At 36.1% G+C, this 20610-nt stretch overlaps 3 protein-coding genes across 3 annotated transcripts in view; all 3 read right to left on the reverse strand.

Moving 5' to 3' along the window:
• LOC144442593 (neo-calmodulin-like) overlaps positions 1 to 3279 on the reverse strand; it is a 5440-nt gene extending 2161 nt beyond the window's left edge. The window contains exons 1-3 of the mRNA XM_078131975.1: positions 3208 to 3279; positions 1653 to 1686; positions 1006 to 1149 (exon numbers count right to left, since the gene is read on the reverse strand). Coding sequence (XP_077988101.1) covers positions 1006 to 1149; positions 1653 to 1686; positions 3208 to 3210 — 181 coding nt within the window. The 5' untranslated portion in view covers positions 3211 to 3279. The remainder of the gene's footprint in view (positions 1 to 1005; positions 1150 to 1652; positions 1687 to 3207) is intronic.
• Positions 3280 to 4104: 825 nt separating this feature from the next.
• LOC144442349 (uncharacterized) lies at positions 4105 to 10332 on the reverse strand. The gene is made up of 5 exons (XM_078131665.1): positions 10227 to 10332; positions 8302 to 8332; positions 6505 to 6648; positions 4763 to 5008; positions 4105 to 4384 (listed from the first exon to the last, which is right to left on the reverse strand). The coding sequence occupies exons 1-5, from the start codon at positions 10227 to 10229 to the stop codon at positions 4356 to 4358; spliced, it is 453 nt and encodes a 150-aa protein (XP_077987791.1). The 5' UTR covers positions 10230 to 10332; the 3' UTR covers positions 4105 to 4355.
• A 3622-nt stretch (positions 10333 to 13954) lies between these two features.
• LOC144442394 (calmodulin-like) lies at positions 13955 to 19287 on the reverse strand. The gene is made up of 5 exons (XM_078131728.1): positions 19171 to 19287; positions 17678 to 17732; positions 16055 to 16198; positions 14888 to 15142; positions 13955 to 14286 (listed from the first exon to the last, which is right to left on the reverse strand). Exons 1-5 carry the CDS (start codon positions 19171 to 19173, stop codon positions 14255 to 14257), a joined length of 489 nt encoding a protein of 162 aa, XP_077987854.1. The 5' UTR covers positions 19174 to 19287; the 3' UTR covers positions 13955 to 14254.
• Positions 19288 to 20610: the final 1323 nt, after the last annotated feature.

Raw genomic sequence — 20610 nt, forward strand, 5'->3', positions numbered from 1 at the left:
TACATAATACATACATACATACATACATACATACATCCATGCATACTTGAAATTTTAAAACTTCATAGCTACACTAGCAACTGGAATGTTTTTTGTTTTTTTTGAAATATTTTACTTTGTATGACAATTTACTCGTAATATCGTATACCCTGAACAGTATTCATCAATTTTATTACAACTATATATATACACGATAAATGAAATCAAATTGATTTTTGGGCCGGCACCCAAAGTAAACGCCCTCAGTGGCGATCATGATTTCAACGTTTTTCTAATAAATGATACCGAACAATTATTAACATGCATACTATCTGATTATTGGTATGTTAACAATCATCAGTGAATACATCTGATCGAAATAATTAAAAGCCAATTTAGTGAAGATTTAACATAGCGACAAATTCAAAACCAAGTTTTTGCTTTCCACTTACACAACGTATGGTTCTTATTAGGTCCGATAAAAAACATGTTTGTTTCCGCTTACTCGACTCCCACCTAGATTTTAACTGCCGATCCTAAACTTTTTTTCCGGTATTTGAGAAAAAATCGCGAAAATGTGAAGTCTCGCGAGAAATATATAGTAAATGTGGAAACTGACATCAACTTAAAAAGAGAATTGTATAAAACTGTTCTCCTAATCTGTAATGGCTGTACATCTGATGGGAAGAAACCAATAATACGGAGACCATATGGAAAAAGTAACGGAAAACATAACTAACTGAACTAGACACTCACACATGAAAAAACAAAACAAAACTTTTTTGTAGGCCTTAGCAGATACAAAACTTGTCTCTTTATAAGTAATTCACTAAAGTGAATATAACGCCACTGGTCTAAGATTGGTAAAATAAGTTTATGCCTGATTTCCTGTTTTATAGTTAACCGTTTTAGTGATGCTTTTCTAATTCTTTAGTGTAACTCTAGCATTGTTGCCATTCGTGTCATTCGTATCATCAAACGTGTTAATTAAATTGACATTGACGTCTACGGCACAATTCCACTTACCATTAAGGTCAATTTCGGCAATCATTGCATCTAGTTCTGCCCCTGTTGGATTTAGACCCAAAGACCTTATAACCATTCCCAACTCATTCTTGTCAATTGTGTCATCCTTATTTTTATCAAATAAGGAAAAACTCTCCCTGAACTCTGAAAAACAGAAAAGTTCTCAAAAGGGTATGAATATGAATTTAAATATAGGCCATTGACAATGCATAAAACATGTACTGGGATGCACATTAATTTTGCATGTAATAATTTCTCTCTTGAATCGAGTAAAAAATCATGTTCCTTTCTACAAATTCAGTTGCACTCATTCGGTAGAACGGTCACATACCATCTCTACTTTCTAGATATGAACTTACAAAGTGTCAAATACATGTACTAGGCGATCAATCGGTCATTTGTGCTTCTGCTACCTTTTGGAACCGTACCGTGTATATATATGTACAGCACCAAATATTGTTTCAAGACTTAGACCCACACTTTTGCCAGAAAGTTTATAGTCACAAGCACACGCTAAACCCAATCTCACTAAATAATAATTACATTTTGTCTCCTACATTCGTCAAACAAAGCTCTGAAGATGCCAAAATAGCGCCCTCACTATGTTATCTAGAACACCACACTCAAACTAATTTGTATGTACTTACCAGCAAGTTGGGCTTCTGAAAGTTTTTCACCAGCCTGTAATGTTGTAATCAAATAATATTCTGATAACGTTACATGGATTAAAGTCTAAAATTAAAATAACTTCTTGTACTATACATGCCTATATATTGCTGTAGATTTTGTAAGGTTCTGAGTTTACTTGACTTAGATTTCATTATTGAATAAAGTTATACCCACGTACCACTGTTATCTTCGAGTAAAATACAAAATACTTTTGCTATGGGTATTTTCATGGTTACTTATGTATAATCATTTTCACTTTAGAATAATATTTTTCACAAATTTGAAGTACCATATTTTAAACATATTTCACTAAAACAAAACAACACTCATTAACAACAGCAGCAGCAACAACAACAACAACAACAACAACAACAACAACAACAGCAACAGCAGCAGCAACAACAACAAAAACAACAACAACAACAACAACAACAACTACTACTACTACTACTACTACTACTACTACTACTACTACTACTACTACTACTACTACTACTACTACTATAACAGCAATACCAAAACTCCGCTTATGGAGTCTATAGGCTATATTTCACGCTAGCTGCTATAGTGCTGGATCTTTAGCAGATTGCGAAATATTGTTTTGGAATATGAACACTGATTTGAAACCATATGCTCCAAATTTATCTGGAAATATTGGTTCCTTCAAACGACACAGTACTAAGGATGCTGTTTCAAAGTTATCATCTAAGTGGTTTGAAAAATGGACAACGAAACAAAATATGGCAGGAAAAACAAGAAGCATTAGATGATCCTGATATGAAAAAACACAGGGAAATAAGTGCCTGAACTGGGTTTGACCAGTAACAACATACGGTACACGACGACGTGGAGATTGCAGCCGTCGCCGAGGCATGATTTATAATTGCTGGTATCACATTGTGTCCTCGAGGTCATAGTGACAACAATGATACACTAACAGAAGGTACATGGTTACGAGATACGTTTGCATTGATCGGCACAGCGTCAAAGTATACGTGCACAACATACATGTATATGTACGTTCATGTATACAAAACGTTGTGACACTCTTTGGGGTGTAAAGGTTTCAATTTACAACTAATCACAAGTTCACAACCTGAAATACTACTTTAAGACTCCGTGTTTGCCAATTTGACCGTTACCATGGTGACCATTTCAAACGGGGTCACTGGCTATGAATGATATGTTTGTTAAGTTAAAAACCGTGTCGTACCGTCTATATGTGTTGAAATGCATTAGTTTACACTAATAACATTCACGTAACGTAGCAACCGTGTATAATTATTAAGTAACAAACTTTCACTTGTCGTTTATGCAAATTAGTCAGGCTATCACCATTCACGTTGTCACTTGACAGTTCATATATTGTATACACAGACATGTCACAGCAATCGACGACACAGTCATACAAAATACTCTATCTCGATTCCATAGCGTCATATTTTGATGGCAATGTTTTACACTGTGGATTAGCTCTGAGATTAGTAAACAATATGGATTAATGGTATGTGAATGACAGCGTGAAGAACTCACCATTCTTATGATGTGTCCTCAGCCTGCAGTACACGACTTGGATGTTGTATAGTGTGTGCGTGTTTATTTACCTTACACGCCTTAGATACGCCGTTAAACAATCCCAGTGGGCATTATTGTGATTGACCTCTTAAAGTGTATAGACTAACGTGACATCATGAGGACATATTTTTGTCACGGTCCTGATGACATGTGCAGAGTTTGGTGTTTGCTATACAAAACGTGTGAAATACGCACGGCTCGACTACCAAGTTTGCACGTATATTGAGATATTTAATAAATGCGGAAAAAATAATTGTCTTGTTCCGATAACATGACCTCAAAGAATAGGGTAGGTAGGTCGGGATTTTATATTATTTTGTTTTATCATTTTAATTGTTTTTATTGTCCACAAGTTTGGTCACCCCATCAGAAGTATTTAATCACTAAAATTGAAAGCTATTGCTTCAACCCAAAACCAACCAAACGAAATGTCGTTCACAATACCCCTTCTGTGATAGTTGCAAATTGCGGCGGTAAGTTGCTGACGGTGACTTCTTAATGAATGACAAACCCGTTCATCTGTAATACTAGTTTTTTTTTCGTTCGGGGGCAGTAGTCCGGGGGGGGGAGCAGTTGTTCTTCGGGGGCAGTTGTCCGGGGGGCAGTTGCCCTTCGGGGGCAATTGTCCAGGGGGGGGGGGCAGTTGTCTTTCGGGGGCAATAATCCGGGGGCAATTGTCCGGGGGGGGGGGGCAGTTGTCCTAGAATCACATTTAACATACATACATACATACATACATACATACATGCATGCATACATACATACATACATACATACATACATACATACATACATACATACATACGAATGAAACGGTGTATACATAAATGGAAATATTAATTTATTAATCTGCTATTACTAAAATGTGGCAAGATGTCATTGTACCAATTAATTATTTCATATGAACAATTAGTAGAGACATTGGCATATAGAATGATATATCATTCCCTATACTCCCCTAGAGTTGTCAATATGTTGACTAGTGAAAATTCAGCGTGTCTGCTGGCGTGATAAATCGATGATTATCTATGTACAAAACTGTTTGTTTGATTTGGCCTTGAATGATTGAAAGCCAAACGATTGTGTAAAAAGACTTCGTATCCGTATCATTTTGTACACATTAAATTCACGAATTCTGCAGAGAAAAGAAGAGATGTGGATTAGTGGGGAATAGAGTTTATTGTAATATATATATATATATATATATATAAACCTCGCTTTATTCTGTGTAACAGATTCAATGATGACGTCACATCACGTGACGTATGGTATAAGTGATTTCCAAACTGAGAACCGATCACGAGTTATTACGTCAGTTTATCTAAACGTGACTCTTTAAGTGACCACATGGATGAGAATTGGTATTAGTAAAACAACTGTGCTATGTTTTTCTCCTTTAAAAAAATGTAATAACATAAACCAAGCCCGCGTCTGTAACCGAATAATTGCAACAAACTAAAATATTGCGTAAAAAAGTCACTATAAATTTCAAAATATCAAATGTAATACTCACCTTCGTAACATATTTTACCATCATTATTTGTATCAGCTTCCCTGATCATTAGGTCTACTTCTTCGTCTGTCAGTTTCTCACCAATTTTTTTCATCACATACTTAAGTTCTTTCGCTACAACAAAGCCGTCATTATTTCTATCAAATATGCGGAAGGCTGCCCTCAGTTCTTCCTTCGGATCTCCAGGACTATTTAACCGCTTGGCCATGAGATGACAAAACTCACTGAAGTCTATCGTTCCATTAGCTGCAAACGAGAGAGAGAGAGAGAGAGAGAGAGAGAGAGAGAGAGAGAGAGAGAGAGAGAGAGAGAGAGAGAGAGAGAGAGAGAGAGAGAGAGAGAGAGAGAGAGAGAGAGAGAGAGAGAGAGAGAGAGATTGATATTTTATCAAATTTCGATATAGATAATAATTAATTACCAGTTTATACAAATCAACTATAAAAAATGAGTGAACAGCTAATGAAACAGCTATTCGAGTTTCACCTCTCTCAATGAAGAAAGTTAGAAAAACTTACAAATAATATTGAAAATAATCGCCGTGATACAGAACTTATAATGTGCGATGATAACCATTTTTTACAAAATTAATAACAAGATGGGATCTATGTCTTAGGAGGTACTTCTTAAAGTCTGTTTTAAGATTACTCCGACAACAGGTATCTCTTATATATGAACGGATTGAATTCCAAATTTTAGGACCAATAAATTTTGTGCGAATTGACCAAAAGTAGATCTGTATTTGGGGAAGTAAATATCACTTCGTTCTTGTTGCCTCGTGACATGAGAATGGCAAATGTTGGAGAGAGAAATTTGAAAAGTGTGGCGGAACTCTATTATTTGTAACATCGTGCACAAAAATTCCTATTCGATAATCCTGTTGTTTGTGAATATCTCAAATACGAAGGTGTTTAAATAAATGATCTGAATGGGCATTATGCTACTGAATGTGCTCGTACAAACAATTTTCTTCTGAACAGTGAGAAATTTCTATGAGATAAGACTGATAGGAAAGCACGTACATAGTACTAGTCTGGAATCCATGCGGATTGGGATTTGAAATTTTGCTTTCCAATCACGTGACTGAAAGTATTCCCATGGAATTAATGTATTATTTACATCATTCCCTAATATCTAACTACGCTTATTCTATCTTTCAGGCGTGTTCTATAGGGTTCTTTTTGGTGCACGTGACTTTTAGATATTCCCGCGCGTAATTCGTTCCTTGTGCACTTCTACATACATACATACATACATACATACATACATACATACATACATACACACACATACATTATACATACATACATACATACATACATACATACATACATACAGTACACACATACATACATACATACATACATACATACATACATACATACACACACGTACGTACGTACATACATACATACATACATACATACATACATACATACATACATACACACATACATACATATCCATCCATCCATCCATCCATCCATCCATACATACATACATACACACACACACATACATACATACATACATACATACATACATACATACATACATACACGCACATTTACATAGTTATTGTACATGCATAAATATGTGTTTATGAATGATTTCTTGTAAGTCAACGATTTTTATATTAGTGATGCTTTTTTGTGATGTAACGTTATCATTGTCATGCCTTTCATGGCAGAACAATACTCGTTAGTTAAATTGGTATTGACTCTCTGAGGAACAATTTCACTTACCATCAAGGTCATTTTCGGCAATCATAACTTCAAGTTCAGCCTCAGTAGGATTTTGACCCAATGCCCTCATAACAAATCCCATTTCTGACGCGTCAATTTTGTAATCTTTATTTTTATCAAATAAGGAAAAACATTCCCTGTACTCTGAAAAACATAAAAACACAAATTTCTCAAATAGTACGAATTTGAATGTAAATATAGGCCATTGACATGGCAATGCATAGAACATGTATTGGAATGCCAGCAGAATATATATCAAATTTTGCGTGATAACTTCTCAGTCTCTTGCATCGTATTTAAAATAGACACTTGTATTCATCTTAACGCAGTCGTAAAAATTCATGTTCATGTACACAAAATTCATTTCAAACCCTACATCTTACATACAAATCAACAAGCGAACTTGTTACATTCATTCTGCAGAAAGACCGCAGTGGTTCTGACGTTCTGGATGTGGTTACTTTTTTTTTTTTACAAAGTATCAAGTGCATGTACCATATAAGGCGATAAATAAATCGGTCACTTATGTTTCTGCAACCTTTTGGAATCGACTACCGTGTAGATCTGGTACAGCACCAAGTATCAGAATCGTAATTCAAGACTTCTTTAAACCTATGCGTTTTCCGGAGAGCTTAATTTATGACTGGTTAATGTTGTACGTCACCACAGAGTATTCTGATACCAAGGCCCTCTTTTGACGTATCATGATATATCACATTGGGTCTTTCCGGGGGGGGGGGGGATTATGTCACTTTTTACAAATCGGTCCTCGGGGAGGACCATATTTTAGAAAGTGGAAATTAGGGGAGGGTCACATTTTACTTTTACTCATTTTTGGAAATCTAGCTTTGCATTATTTTGTGATTTTGGCATTATCCCACCGCTGCCACCGGTTCCAAATGCTACCACTACCACACCCCACCACTGCAAAGTAATACGACGATCAATGAAATGCAGTTAATTAACTGTTGGTTTTGGTGTGAGGAGAGGAGAGGAGTGGGTCTCGCACAGTAGTAACAGAGGTACAGGGTGGCAAGATATTGGGGATAATGTGGAGGGTGGAGATGTTGACCTCGGTCCTGAGGTTGTCAATGGTGCGCTCATCTAGTCTTTGGGAGTTCTGGTTTTCAACTCAGTCAATGACATCCCAACGCATGCATTGATTTAATACGAACACAAACACACTGTGATGGTAATAGTGGAAAACAACAGATGCCTTTAAAAAAATATCAGTATGATGAGATCTTACAACAGAAAAATTCCCCGTCTCTAGTGAGATTCGAACCCAGGAACTAAGTGACCACCAATCTTATATAAACTCTAACAACTACGGCACAGGGAGACGGTGTTACATATTTTTTACATTGACATATTTAAAAGGGGATGGTCATATTTTAGAGAAAGGAAACTGAGTTAGGGGCACTTTTTAGCATGTCGGAATGGGGGGGGGGGTCGCACTTTATGACCAGGCTAGATTTCCCTCGCCCCTTTAGTTACTGAAGGCGCCCTAATAAGGCACATTATATCATGCTGTAACACACAGACACAAGACATGGTCACAACCCCATGCGTGGAAGTTTTGGACGCAATCACCATGCTAAAACAGTTAAACAACAGGAAAATAATGAAGATGCCAAAATAAGAAACTGACTTCGGTATCTGATTCCATAAAAACAACAACACACATTGGCTGAAGATTTGATATCTGTTCCCATATGTTACAGTCATCCTACCACTACTTGGTGTAACATCTGTTCATAAAACACGAAACATGAACCTAGATTTGTAACTACCTACCAGCAACTTGTTCTTCTGTAAGTTCTTCAGCCTGTAATAAATGAAATAATAATCAAACGCTGTTTCTAAGATTACATGGGTCCAAGTCTATAAGGAGGTAATATCATCATTGACAGTTAAGGGATGGTCGTACAATGTCGACTCAATAAGCAAACTTCGTTCGTTTAGGACACCCCCCCCCCTTCCCCTAAACGAACGTACACAAGTACGACATCACACGTTTTACACTATGTAAACTATGAAGAAAACTCAGTAGTGGTCACACCACTACGATTGACGCCATGTAAAACATGATCATGATGGTAAACACATTAAAATGCAGTACTACTGGAAACCCAGCACCATTTTTCACATTAGAAGTAAATTTTAATCAACTTATCAATATAGCAGTAGTAAAATACAAAACTTGTTATCATTAAAGGCGTGAAAGGTTTCGAAATTTTGTTAGAAGTGCGAAAATGAAGTTCAACAATCGAAGACCCCCTCCCATCTAACAGAATGAAGTTCGCTTATTCAGCTTGTGTGACATTGTGCGATCACCCCTAGGATAACTACATTTCTCTACGTGGCTATATATTGTAACAGGTGGTTTCTTAGCTTATTCAAAATAAATCTTATCATTGACAAATTTATTCACAACGTACCATTGTAATTTTTTAAAAGAAAAAACACGCGTTGTCCTGTTGCTATGGGTGTTGTCATGGTTACTATGCATATTTGTGTTCACCTTTGGATACAATTCATTATGAACTTGAAGTACTATTTTTTATACAAAATTTCACTAGGCTAGATGTAACTTGAAAACAGACAAACAAACAAACAAACAAACAAACACACACACACATACTATTAAAAAGAAACAAAAACTCTCTGTTTTGATTATACATACTATATTGCAAGCCAGCTGTTCTGGTTTGGGATCGTGTGAAGGAAAATGTAATATTTTTTTTTTGAATATCAACATTTCCTTGAAAACATGTTACCAAAATATTGTTCCATCACACGACATCGACATCGTCTTAAACACGTGATATTTCAAATTTCCCATGCATGCATGTAAGTGGTTTGAAGTGTAGCTAATAACCGAACAATATATGGCGGGAGAAACATGAGCCTTGGAGACTAAAGAAAAGCTTGGTAGGTGATATTAATACGAACTAAAGAACAAGAAAAGGAAATATGTGTATGAACTGCCACGGTGTTCGACCCGCAACGGTACACGACGTTCGCGATTGTAGCAGCGGTATGATTTCACCTTGTGTTCGAGTTCCTTGAGGTCGTACGGACTACAATAACACACTGACAAAGTTATTCAAAATGTGAATGCCGTAAACACTGCCAACAAAAGCTGCATGGTTACGAGTACATTTGCATAGATCGGCACACAGTTAACTACACACAGATATACACGTTCATGTATACAAAACGCTATACATTTCTGGGTGAAATGGTTTTCAATTTGCAACGAATCACAAGTTCACAACTCAGTGAAATGCTACTTCAAGACTTCGTGTTTGCCAATTTGACCGTTACCATGGTGACCATTTCAAACGGGGTCACTGGCTATGAATGACATGTTTGTTAAGTTAAAAACAGTGTCATACTGACTATATGTGTTGAAATGTACTAATTTTAAAATATATCAAATATTACTCTTGTAAAATACACGTAACTGACAAACTTTCACTTCTCGTTTATGCAAATTAGCTAAGCCACGACCATTCATGTTGTCACTTCGTAGTTCATATATTCTATACACAGACGTGTCACAGCAATCGACACATTCATATAATTACTCTATACCATATCTCGATTTCATATCTAGCGTCATGATTTGATGGTATTGTTTTAAATTGTGGATTAGCTCTAAGATTAGTGAACAATGGGGATTAACGATAAGTAAAAGACAGCGTACAAAAACTCACCATTTCTATGCTCTGTCCTAAGCCAGCAGTACACGACTTGAATGTTGTAGGTATTTATTTACCGTAAATGTACACGCCTATATCGATATACGGTGTCAAACAACCCGAGTGGGCGGCATTGACCTCTTAAAGGCGATAACGTGACATGAGGACATCTTTTCTTTCATGCCACGGTGCTGACATGCGCAGATATCGTTGTTTATATAGGTAGACAAAACGTGTGAAATACGTACCGCTCTACTAGTAGTACTACCAATTTCGAATTCACACTCAGTATATCAGAGATATTTAGTCAATACATGTCTACCCGTCATGACGGTCTTACCAACATTTTCTAATAGTTTCAAAAGTTAAATGCTTACAAAAATGTCCAATTCTTTCAAGTCAAAATACGGAACTACTGTCATGTGAACAACTTTGTATCAACTTTGTAATAACTTTATTTTCGACAAAGCGTATCTGTGTGACGAAGACATTGTCGGTTGTAATTGAGGTGAATGTTTATGGCAAACACATGAAATACGAATCGGTGATTTTAGCTGATTGGTTATTCAATAGAGTGCAGTGATCGTAACACATGGTATAAGTAGACTCGGTTTTCACTGAACCTTCATCTTCTATCTTACAAAATGAACAGGCTTTAAATAGCACAACTCACTGATATGGTTCAGTAGTGCTATATGCATGGTGTGGTATCTGTGTGTGTGTGTGTGTGTGTGTGTGTGTGTGTGTGTGTGTGTGTGTGTGTCTGTGTGTGTGTGAAAACGCCTTTAACTCAAGAACTGCGAACCTTGTAATTTGGTGGTGACATTACTTGTGGTGTCTAGTTGGGAAATTATTCAAATAAAAAATGACGGCATCAGAGATGTTTGTTTTGCATAAAAAAGAATGTGATTTTTGGTCAAAAACTTCAAAACTACTGGACAGTTTGGGCTGAAACGTCACTGACATTGGGATGTTTGAAAGATAAAGAAAAGCAGCTAAACCAAGATAGCAGTCTCACCAGATTTGCCATCATTTAGCTATTGGTTAAATAACACACAATTTATGTAGTCTTTCCTCTCCTTTCAGACTTAAAAAAGTCATGTTCGAATTCCCGAAACAATTGTACATAAAGTTGAGGCTAGAGGTTAAAGGTTAAAGGTTAAAAGTTAAGGGACAATGATTACAAAGTCAGTCCTGTACTCAAAATTATGTTGACAATCTCGAATGTCAGGATATGTCAAAGGTCACCGTGCAGTAGAGCTGAGACCGTCGAATTTTTAGTTATGAAGTTGTTACGTTTACCAGATAATTGCCACATAAACCAGGGGTACAAGTGCGAAAAGCCAAATACACGAAGGCCCGGAAAGTGGCAAACACCCCCAACCCCAACCCCCACCACACCACCAGCCACACACATGTCGTATTCCAAGCAACCGACCAAGCAATGTGAAATATTAAGTCCTCGCAGGACACCATTTCAATTTGTGTTTATATTATAATATACCTAATGTTTGCTTGGAGACATGGTTTCATCATTGCAAAGGATCAAATCTTTTCACAGAAAGTCACACCGGCAGCAAAAGCTAAATTCTCAATGAAGATTCAGTAGTTTTCATTGTAAGCAAAACAAAGATAGAAAAAAAAATACGTCAAAAAGGCAATGGTGTGAATTCAATTGACAAGTTTTAGGTAACCCATCACTAAAGGCAAATCTAACATAAATATAACACATGCTAAATTATAAACATACATGACTATGCAACTAGCTATAGTCCCTCACTGAACAGTTTGTCAAATTCTTCCGGCCGATCACCATAAAATATGGACAGGCAAATGGTATCCAATGAGAGTAGTGAGTCTCTGTCTGACTTACTTTTCCTATGAATACATGTACACATAACCGTGTAAGACTATTGCCCAACTCACAATCCTATGAAGAATCCAATAACCAATTATATCAAATTACTAAACTGAGATGCAACCACGGCTATGTTGGAAATTTGTTTTTATGTATGAGGCTTGTATAACCTTTGTAATGATTCGGCCAGGGACGGGGGGCTTTTGCCCTATTCCGGTATCAAGGTACGGTAATAAAGGTACGTTGTTATTCTCAATATTCGCTCTACAAGCACCAGTTAAACTTAAGTAGCAGACAAGTAGTTGAATGTTGCTTCCTCTGAGTCAGCTAACCAAAGACAGTTGAAGCCATGAGTGGGTTTGAACCCCGACCGCAGTGGTAAGAGGCAAGTGGTTTAACCACTCGGCCACCGACAAACCTATCAAGTTTAAATCCCCATGCCAAGTCCCTGTTCGATATACACTTCTACCTGTGATTGGTTATCAATCTAATTACGTAGAACAAACAAATTAATGATGAACTGAAGTGATTGGGAGCTAGCCCAAACCGCAACATTGGGCTAAAAAACATGAACAAATTACATGTGACCCGACGACAGCCAGCAAAATAAGAATATGACAAAACAATTGATTTCAAACTCGGCAACAGACAGAAAGAACCGACATTTTGGAACGGGACACCAACATATATGTCCCATGAACATACAACTATGGTCAGGGTCGGCGAAAAGTGAGAAATTATTTGCCCGTGCACGACTACTGGTATTCAAGATGAAGGAAGGGTCAAAACATGTACATTTCGGGAATTCGTGGATTTGAAATATCTGCTGCTTCCATCATTTGGTACTTTACAAATCAGTGTTGACAAAGGCCGAATGTGGAATTGGATACACCCCTAGGGGCAAATGGCGCGACTCTAGCACATGTAAACTAGATATATGGCGTAATACATAAATACGATTATCACGTATTCCCTTTTATAATTGGGAGAAGCATGGGGTGTAACCAGCAATTAATGCAAATGAATAATTAAGCGGACGAAGCAAAACAGGAACGAACATACGAATTCGAAGGAAGGAAGAAACAGAGATAGACAGACAGCCTGACAAAGACATACATACATACATACATACATACATACATACACACACACACATACATACACACATACATACATACATACATACATACATACATACATACATACATACATGCATGCATGCATATACATACATACATGTACATACATACATACATACATACATACATACACACATGCAGACATACATACATACATACATACATGCATACATGCATACATGCATGCATGCATACATACATACATACATACATACATACATACATACGTATACATACATACATACATACATACATACATACATACATACATACATACACACATACATACATACATACACACATGCAGACATACATACATACATACATACATACATACATACGTACATACGTACATACACACATACATACATACATACACACATACATACATACATACATACATACATACATACACACATACATACATACATACATACATACATACACACATGCAGACATACATACATACATACATACATACATACATACATTCATACATACATACATACATACATACATACATACATACATTCATACATACATACATACATACATACATACATGCATACATGCATGCATGCATGCATGCATACATACATACATACATACGTATACATACATACGTATACATACATACATACATACATACATACATACATACATACATGCATGCATGCATGCATACATAAATTGGTGTACACATAAATAGTTAATGTATTTCTGTTATTTACTAAAATGTGGCAAGATGTTGTACAAATTTAATTATTCCATGTGAACAATTGGTGTAGACATTGGCTTATTTTTTATGAATCTGATATACCTTTCTCTAGACTATATACGAGAGTTGTAAATGCGTTAACTGGTCAAAATTCAGCGTGTAGATCTGCTGGCATGATAATTCAGTGTGTCTGCTGGCATGATAATTCAGCGTGTCTGCTGTCATGATGACTCAATGATTGTCTATGTACAAAACTGTTCGTTTCATTTGGCCTTGGATGATGTAAAGGCAGACGTCGACGATTGTGTACAAAGACTTTGTATCCACATCAGTTTAGTTTACACATTAATTCCGCGAATTCTGCAGAGGAAATAAAAAATAGATATATGGATTAATGAGGAATATAGATTTTAGTAGTATGAATAATCCTATAGAGATTTTGACGAACTTAAAGCCTCGCTTAATCTGCGAAAACGACAGAATGATAACGTCATACCACGTGACGTATGATTTAAGTGGTTTCAGTCCTGTGAATCAGGGGTGAATTTTTACATTTTCATATATGATGAACCGATGATGAATTATTATACAAATTAATATAAACTAAACACATTAATGGATGGATGAAAATATCTATTTGGATTGTTATGATTATTAAAAGAAGCTTAATTATACTATATTTTTGTATTTTAACAAAAAAACAACAACACAAACCAACCGTGTATTTATAACAAAACTAAGCAATAATTATAAAAGTCTTTACAAATCGCTGCCCATACGTACAATAGCAAGCTTTTCACACATTTTTATTTAGTTTTTTTTTTGCAATTCATGAATTATGAATTCATGATTTATAAACACGGAATTTTTCTATTTTGTTTCACTGGATTTTTCCTCAAGAAAATCATAAATTTGGCAACTTTAAACTTCATAAAATAATTATAATTTTTATAGTACTTGCCTTTGTAGTTAATTATTCCGTCCTTATTTGCATCTGACTCTTTGATCATTATCAACAATTCTTGTGTTTGCTCCTTGGTCCATTCCTCACCGCAATGTGTCAACACATACGCAATTTCTGTCACTGAGACCGTGCCATCACCATTTTTATCAAATACCTTAAACGCATCTGCGAGTTCTTGGTCAACATTTGGATGGTCATTTTTCATCCTGACCATAAGATGACAAAACTCGTCGAAGTCTATCGTTCCATTAACTGCAAACAAGAGTAAAAAAAACAGCCATTATAGATAAATAGTTGGTCAAATTACGAATAACGTACATGATTTAATTACAAAATTGGTATTGAAATTGAGCATGTCTAGACATAGCTATATTGTCTAGTGCTATTTGTCATCGAATATTACAATAAGATCTCCTTCAGCCTAGCTAAATGAAGTCCTGAAATTTCAAGTTCATTCACAGCCTCCCACACAGTCATTAACATCATGTCTTTTATTAATAAATCACAGAATTCTGCCCTATAATAAGTTAGTATTTATTGGGGGCAGTAACATGATGTCCATATATGGTATATTTGTCAACTCAGGATGCTACTTATACATTCTTTACATCATTCTAATAGTTGGAGGTTTACTCATTTGCATGAACAACGTTTGGTTCAGGATTGAATAAGTTTGACCAGACGGGGTTAGAGGTGACTCGATTGGATACCAGGTTTGCATCAAGACCAGGTTAGACACAAAGAACTATATGTGAGATTATTTTGGCCGTGACATAGTACACAAGGGTCTGAAATACGCTACTACAAACATTGTGAAAAATTATTTACATCGATAATCAATTCATATTATTACAAACAAGGAGAAGTCATTTGCAACAATGATTAATTTATGTTACATACAGCCATGGCAACGTGTCAGACTATCAGCATTCAATAAACAAGCAGTCAAACAAGCAGACAAACAAACAAACAATCAAACAAACAAACAAACAAACAAGCATGCATGCATGCACACACGCACGCACGCACATACATACACACATGCATACTGTTTTCATGTCACTAGTTTTCGTGATCTTTGGTGATGCTACGTCAGAACCGTCATGCCAGAACAAAACTGTGTTGTGTTCGCTTTGACTGCATCTGAATCACAATTTCACTTACCGTCAAGGTCTGCCTGGGCAAACATGTCATCAACATCTTTTTTACATGGATTTTGACCCAAAGCCCTCATAACATCTGCTACTTCTTCTCTATCGATTTTGTTATTATTATCTGTATCAAATATGGTAAACATTTCTCTGAATTCTGAAAGACACAAACCGCAAAAATTTTCTAAAATCTAGATATTGGCCATTGACATTGCATGAAAGTTGTAGGACTGACGCATCAATAACGTATTTTGCACAACGACTTCTCTCTTTGCACCATGCTTAAAATACACACTGGTATTTGTATTTGTATTTGACTATACTAGTAAGATAACTCACAAAATCCCACTTTTTACATTCAAATCAACACACGGACTGGCCTGACTCATTCTGTAGAACGACCACGACCTCTACGTTGTACCCATAAACTCAATGAGAAAGTAAGAATAAAGTCCTACGACAATTAACCGTTCACACTTATAGGCTGCACTGGAATCTTTGAATCAGACCTTTATGCAGAGAGCTTATCTATGGCCTACTTATTGCACATCACCGTACCGGAGAGCATAAATTAATAAATTAGTGAAATACTGTTATCTTAGCTTCCACCTAAGGGTATGAGCAGAATGTACGAAAGGGGGGGGGGGCTTGAGATGTAAATATTTTAGTCAATTTTTTTCTCACCCTCGAGATCTTAAAATTCGCAGGCTCCCAAGGCTACACAGATTTTATATATGCAATTATCTCCCCAACCCCGCCCCCTTTCTGGAGATGTCTAGTACAGTACAGTACATTAAAGTAACATTGGCAAACACTTAATGTCAGCGTACATGCACAATAAGAGATTTCTTTACAAATAGATGTCACTTGCTTTGCAGGGAGAGATCTCACATTGGGCTCACGGTGAGCACTTTTGTGAAAATGAAGACATGAAGGAGGCCATTTAACGGCGTGGCGTTTCAAACCATACACATTATTGAAAGCCATAGAATACTTCAATATTGTCTTCAATACCCTTCGAGAGATGAATACACAAACACATCCTATGGCAGTCAGCCACCTCATGATAATTGATGATAGGTTTTATAACATACCATGGAATTTTGCAAATGTACTATAAAAGACTGCTCCTGGGGCCGGATTTAATTTGATTCAAATCATGAGCAAAAATGTTGAATCCCCTTTCAGACTATGTTTTGATGGTTCCCCCATTTCCACCTCAACCCCCCCTTACCATCGTAAATTCTGCTCGTTCCCTTAGAAAAGAATTGACAATGGCAAAATAAATAATTCACTCTTTGCTGATGGCATTATCGTTAAAATAACAACATCTATCTATATAGAATTCGAGCACTTTTCATACATTTTTGACATCCTACGGGTTATATTGTAACAGTTATTCATAACACACCAAATTCATAACTACACTTGTAAATAGCCTACAACTTGAAACCGGTCGTGTTTAGATTGTACTCTTGCTTTTCTCCTACCACGCCGGACATTTTGCTGCGGGAAACTCTGATCTAGGTTTGAATAAAACGGATGCTCGCGAAATGCAAGGCGTGTTAGGACGGTGGAAGGAGAGACAAAATGCACACACCAGGGCTGAATAGAAAACTAACTTGTAAATACTTACCAGCACGTTCGTCTTGTGTAAGATTTTCAAAAGTGTATTCGCGAACTAGAGCCTCCTGTACCATTTTAATAAAATAAAAAATTAATGATAATCAAAAGCTGCTGGTAACGTTACATAGGTCTAAGTCTATCTATACAGGGGAAGCAATTATGACTACATACATATTATGGTTTTATATGAATATGCAATGAATGTTGAGGGTCTGAGCTTATTCAATTCAAATGTCAATGTATATATATTATCATTATTATTGTAAAATATCTTTATTCGGGGTAAAACTCAAAAAGCGTGATGAACAACGCATGGTATGGCAAAGCGTTAAAGGGTTGGCTTCTTTCCATGGAGGCCATTATACAGATACACTTGATGACCAACTTACCATTCTTATTTTTGGTGAAAAATACGTATTACCTTTGAAGTGCTATCATGAGATACATATTCAGGACAAATCAAAAACATTGTGTGGTTCCGATTACGCTCAATTTTAGAATAGGTGGGGTAGGTAGATTTTTTTATTATATTTTATATTGTCTTTTTAAGTTGACATCCAGTCGTGAGACTTGACAATTTTTGTGATTTGATATTTGTTTCTCGAATACATAAATAAAGGTTTAGGGTCGGCAGTAAAACCTAGGTGGGATCGGGTTCCCGGCGGTGATCCTTATATGAAGATCGATCAAACTCAACAACTAACGTAGGGAAATATGGGCTATAAAAGGCCTTCGATCGGTAACAACGGTACGCGACGCCGCAACGTTGGAGATTTTGGCCGTGGCATGATTTATAATGACTAGCATAGCATGCACTACATTGTGTTCATCATGGAGGTCGTAATGACAACAATAACATGCTGGCAAAGTGTTTCAAAATGTGAGGTTCCGTTGTAAACAGTGCCAACAAAAGGTACTTGGTTACGTTTCCATTGATCAGCACAGCGTCAACTATAACACACACACATAGGTTCATTTGTATACAAATACTGCTCTACTCTTTTCAATTTTCTAACGTTTTCAATTTGCAAGTAATCACAAGTTCACAATTTATTCTAATTACTAATTCAAGACTCCGCGTTTGCCAATTTGACCGTTACCATGATGACCATTTTCAAACGGGGTCACTGGCTATGAATAACAGGTGTGTTAAGTTGAAAATTGTACAGTGTTGACTATATGTACTTTCAAATGTATCGATGCTTTAATACTAAATACATTCGACGATACAGTAACAAAATAAACGTAGCCTAGCAACGCATATAGCATTCATATTATGATCACTCAACACACTTTCACTTGCCGTTTATACAAATTAGCTACCACAGATTGTCACTTCACAGTTCATATATTCTAAACTCACCAAGTACGTAACACCGATCGACACGTTCATACAAGTACCGTGTGCGTTCGATCACATTGTTTTACATTCTAGATATACACAAGGATTGTTAGACACATTTAGATTCATGATATATATAACAGATAGTCCGACAAACTCACCATTTTTATTCTGTGTCCTACGCCAGCAGTATTGTACACGACCTAAATGCGCTTACATGTATGTATTGAACACGTCTTGGATACCGCGCCAAACAATCCGAGTCGGCGTTATTGTGATCGACCTATTAAAAGTCTAAGACTTATAACGTGACACAAGGGCATCTTCTTTTGTCCCGGTGCTGACATGCGCAGATTTCATCATAGTTTATAAAGGCACACAAAATGTACGATATACGTACCGCTCTACTCAAATTTCAGAAAACCAAGTTCGAAGTATTATGTAAATCAATACATACCAACCACTACTGATGGTCTTGCCAACATTTTGTGAACGGATTTCTACCGTTTAATGTCAAAATAAAGAACCTACAGTCGAGTCACGCGAACAATTTAGTAAACAACCAAAACCAATTCCATACTAACATTATTATGACAAATCCGTTTAGGCGAATGTTTGTTTCGGATAACATGACATCAGAAAATAGGGTAGGTAGGTTAGAATTTTAATTAATTAATTAATTAATTAATTAATTAATTAATTAATTAATTAATTAATTAATTAATTAATTAATTAATTAATTATTTGGTCATTTATTTAATCAATTATTCATTTGTTTGTTCGTTCGTTCGTTCGTTTATTTGTTTAGTTATGTGTGTATTTATTTATCTAATTAACTTATTTATTCATTTGCATACTATACTGTTTAAAATCAACTTACAGACTAGTCTAAAAGACATGACAATTGACCAACAACAAAAAGAAAGAGACGTACGATAAAAACGCTTCGCGGAATGTATTTTAGTGGGAGAGGTTGTATATTTACTTAATCCAGCTGCTATGCCAGGCCGCAGCAAGAAATATCACAAGAATTTGCGCGTACCGTATAAATTAGCACAATTCATTTTACCTGTGATACCGTCTGAAAAACGTTCATTGGAATAAACTGTACCCTAAGGTAGTTCATCATAATCGTATAAGGCATGGTAACCTAGACTGACATGTTTAATTGGTTGTACGCCAGATATGAATTCGCCAACGACTTGTTCTGAGAGCGACGAACAGCGCCACCAACAACATACCATTCGGATACAGTAACTGATACGACGATAGAGTTTCATTCACAGTCTTCTACCGGAAGTTACAGTTTTCATGTCAATACGAATAACTCGCCATTAAAAAATATATGAATTGTTAAAATTTCCTGTGACCATACTATTGCAAGTGGTTGTCTGAGAGAAACAAATAATACTACAGTTACATATAGTGTAGATTTAAGCAATTATTTTGATTTCAAAGTAACCGGTTGAATAATTTTTTTTTATGATGTCAAGGATTAACTAAGATGAAGTTATTTATGAAATGAAAGATAAATACAGTTATAGATCAATACGCAAATAGTGTAGAGTGTAGAGAGAAGCTAGGAAAGGGTTTGTTATCAG

The sequence above is a fragment of the Glandiceps talaboti genome, chromosome 11 (assembly GCF_964340395.1).
Source record: "Glandiceps talaboti chromosome 11, keGlaTala1.1, whole genome shotgun sequence".
Classification (NCBI taxonomy): Eukaryota; Metazoa; Hemichordata; class Enteropneusta; family Spengelidae; genus Glandiceps; species Glandiceps talaboti.

Excerpts from the sequence above, each read along its gene's own strand:
- LOC144442394 (XM_078131728.1), bottom strand. Across the intron at positions 16,199-17,677 it reads TACACAAGACGAACGTGCTG|AATTCAGAGAAATGTTTACC; the intron begins GTAAGTATTTAC and ends TGTGTCTTTCAG. Across the intron at positions 15,143-16,054 it reads TGCCCAGGCAGACCTTGACG|TTAATGGAACGATAGACTTC; the intron begins GTAAGTGAAATT and ends TCTTGTTTGCAG.
- LOC144442349 (XM_078131665.1), bottom strand. Across the intron at positions 6,649-8,301 it reads TACAGAAGAACAAGTTGCTG|AGTACAGGGAATGTTTTTCC; the intron begins GTAGGTAGTTAC and ends TATGTTTTTCAG. Across the intron at positions 5,009-6,504 it reads TGCCGAAAATGACCTTGATG|CTAATGGAACGATAGACTTC; the intron begins GTAAGTGAAATT and ends TCTCGTTTGCAG.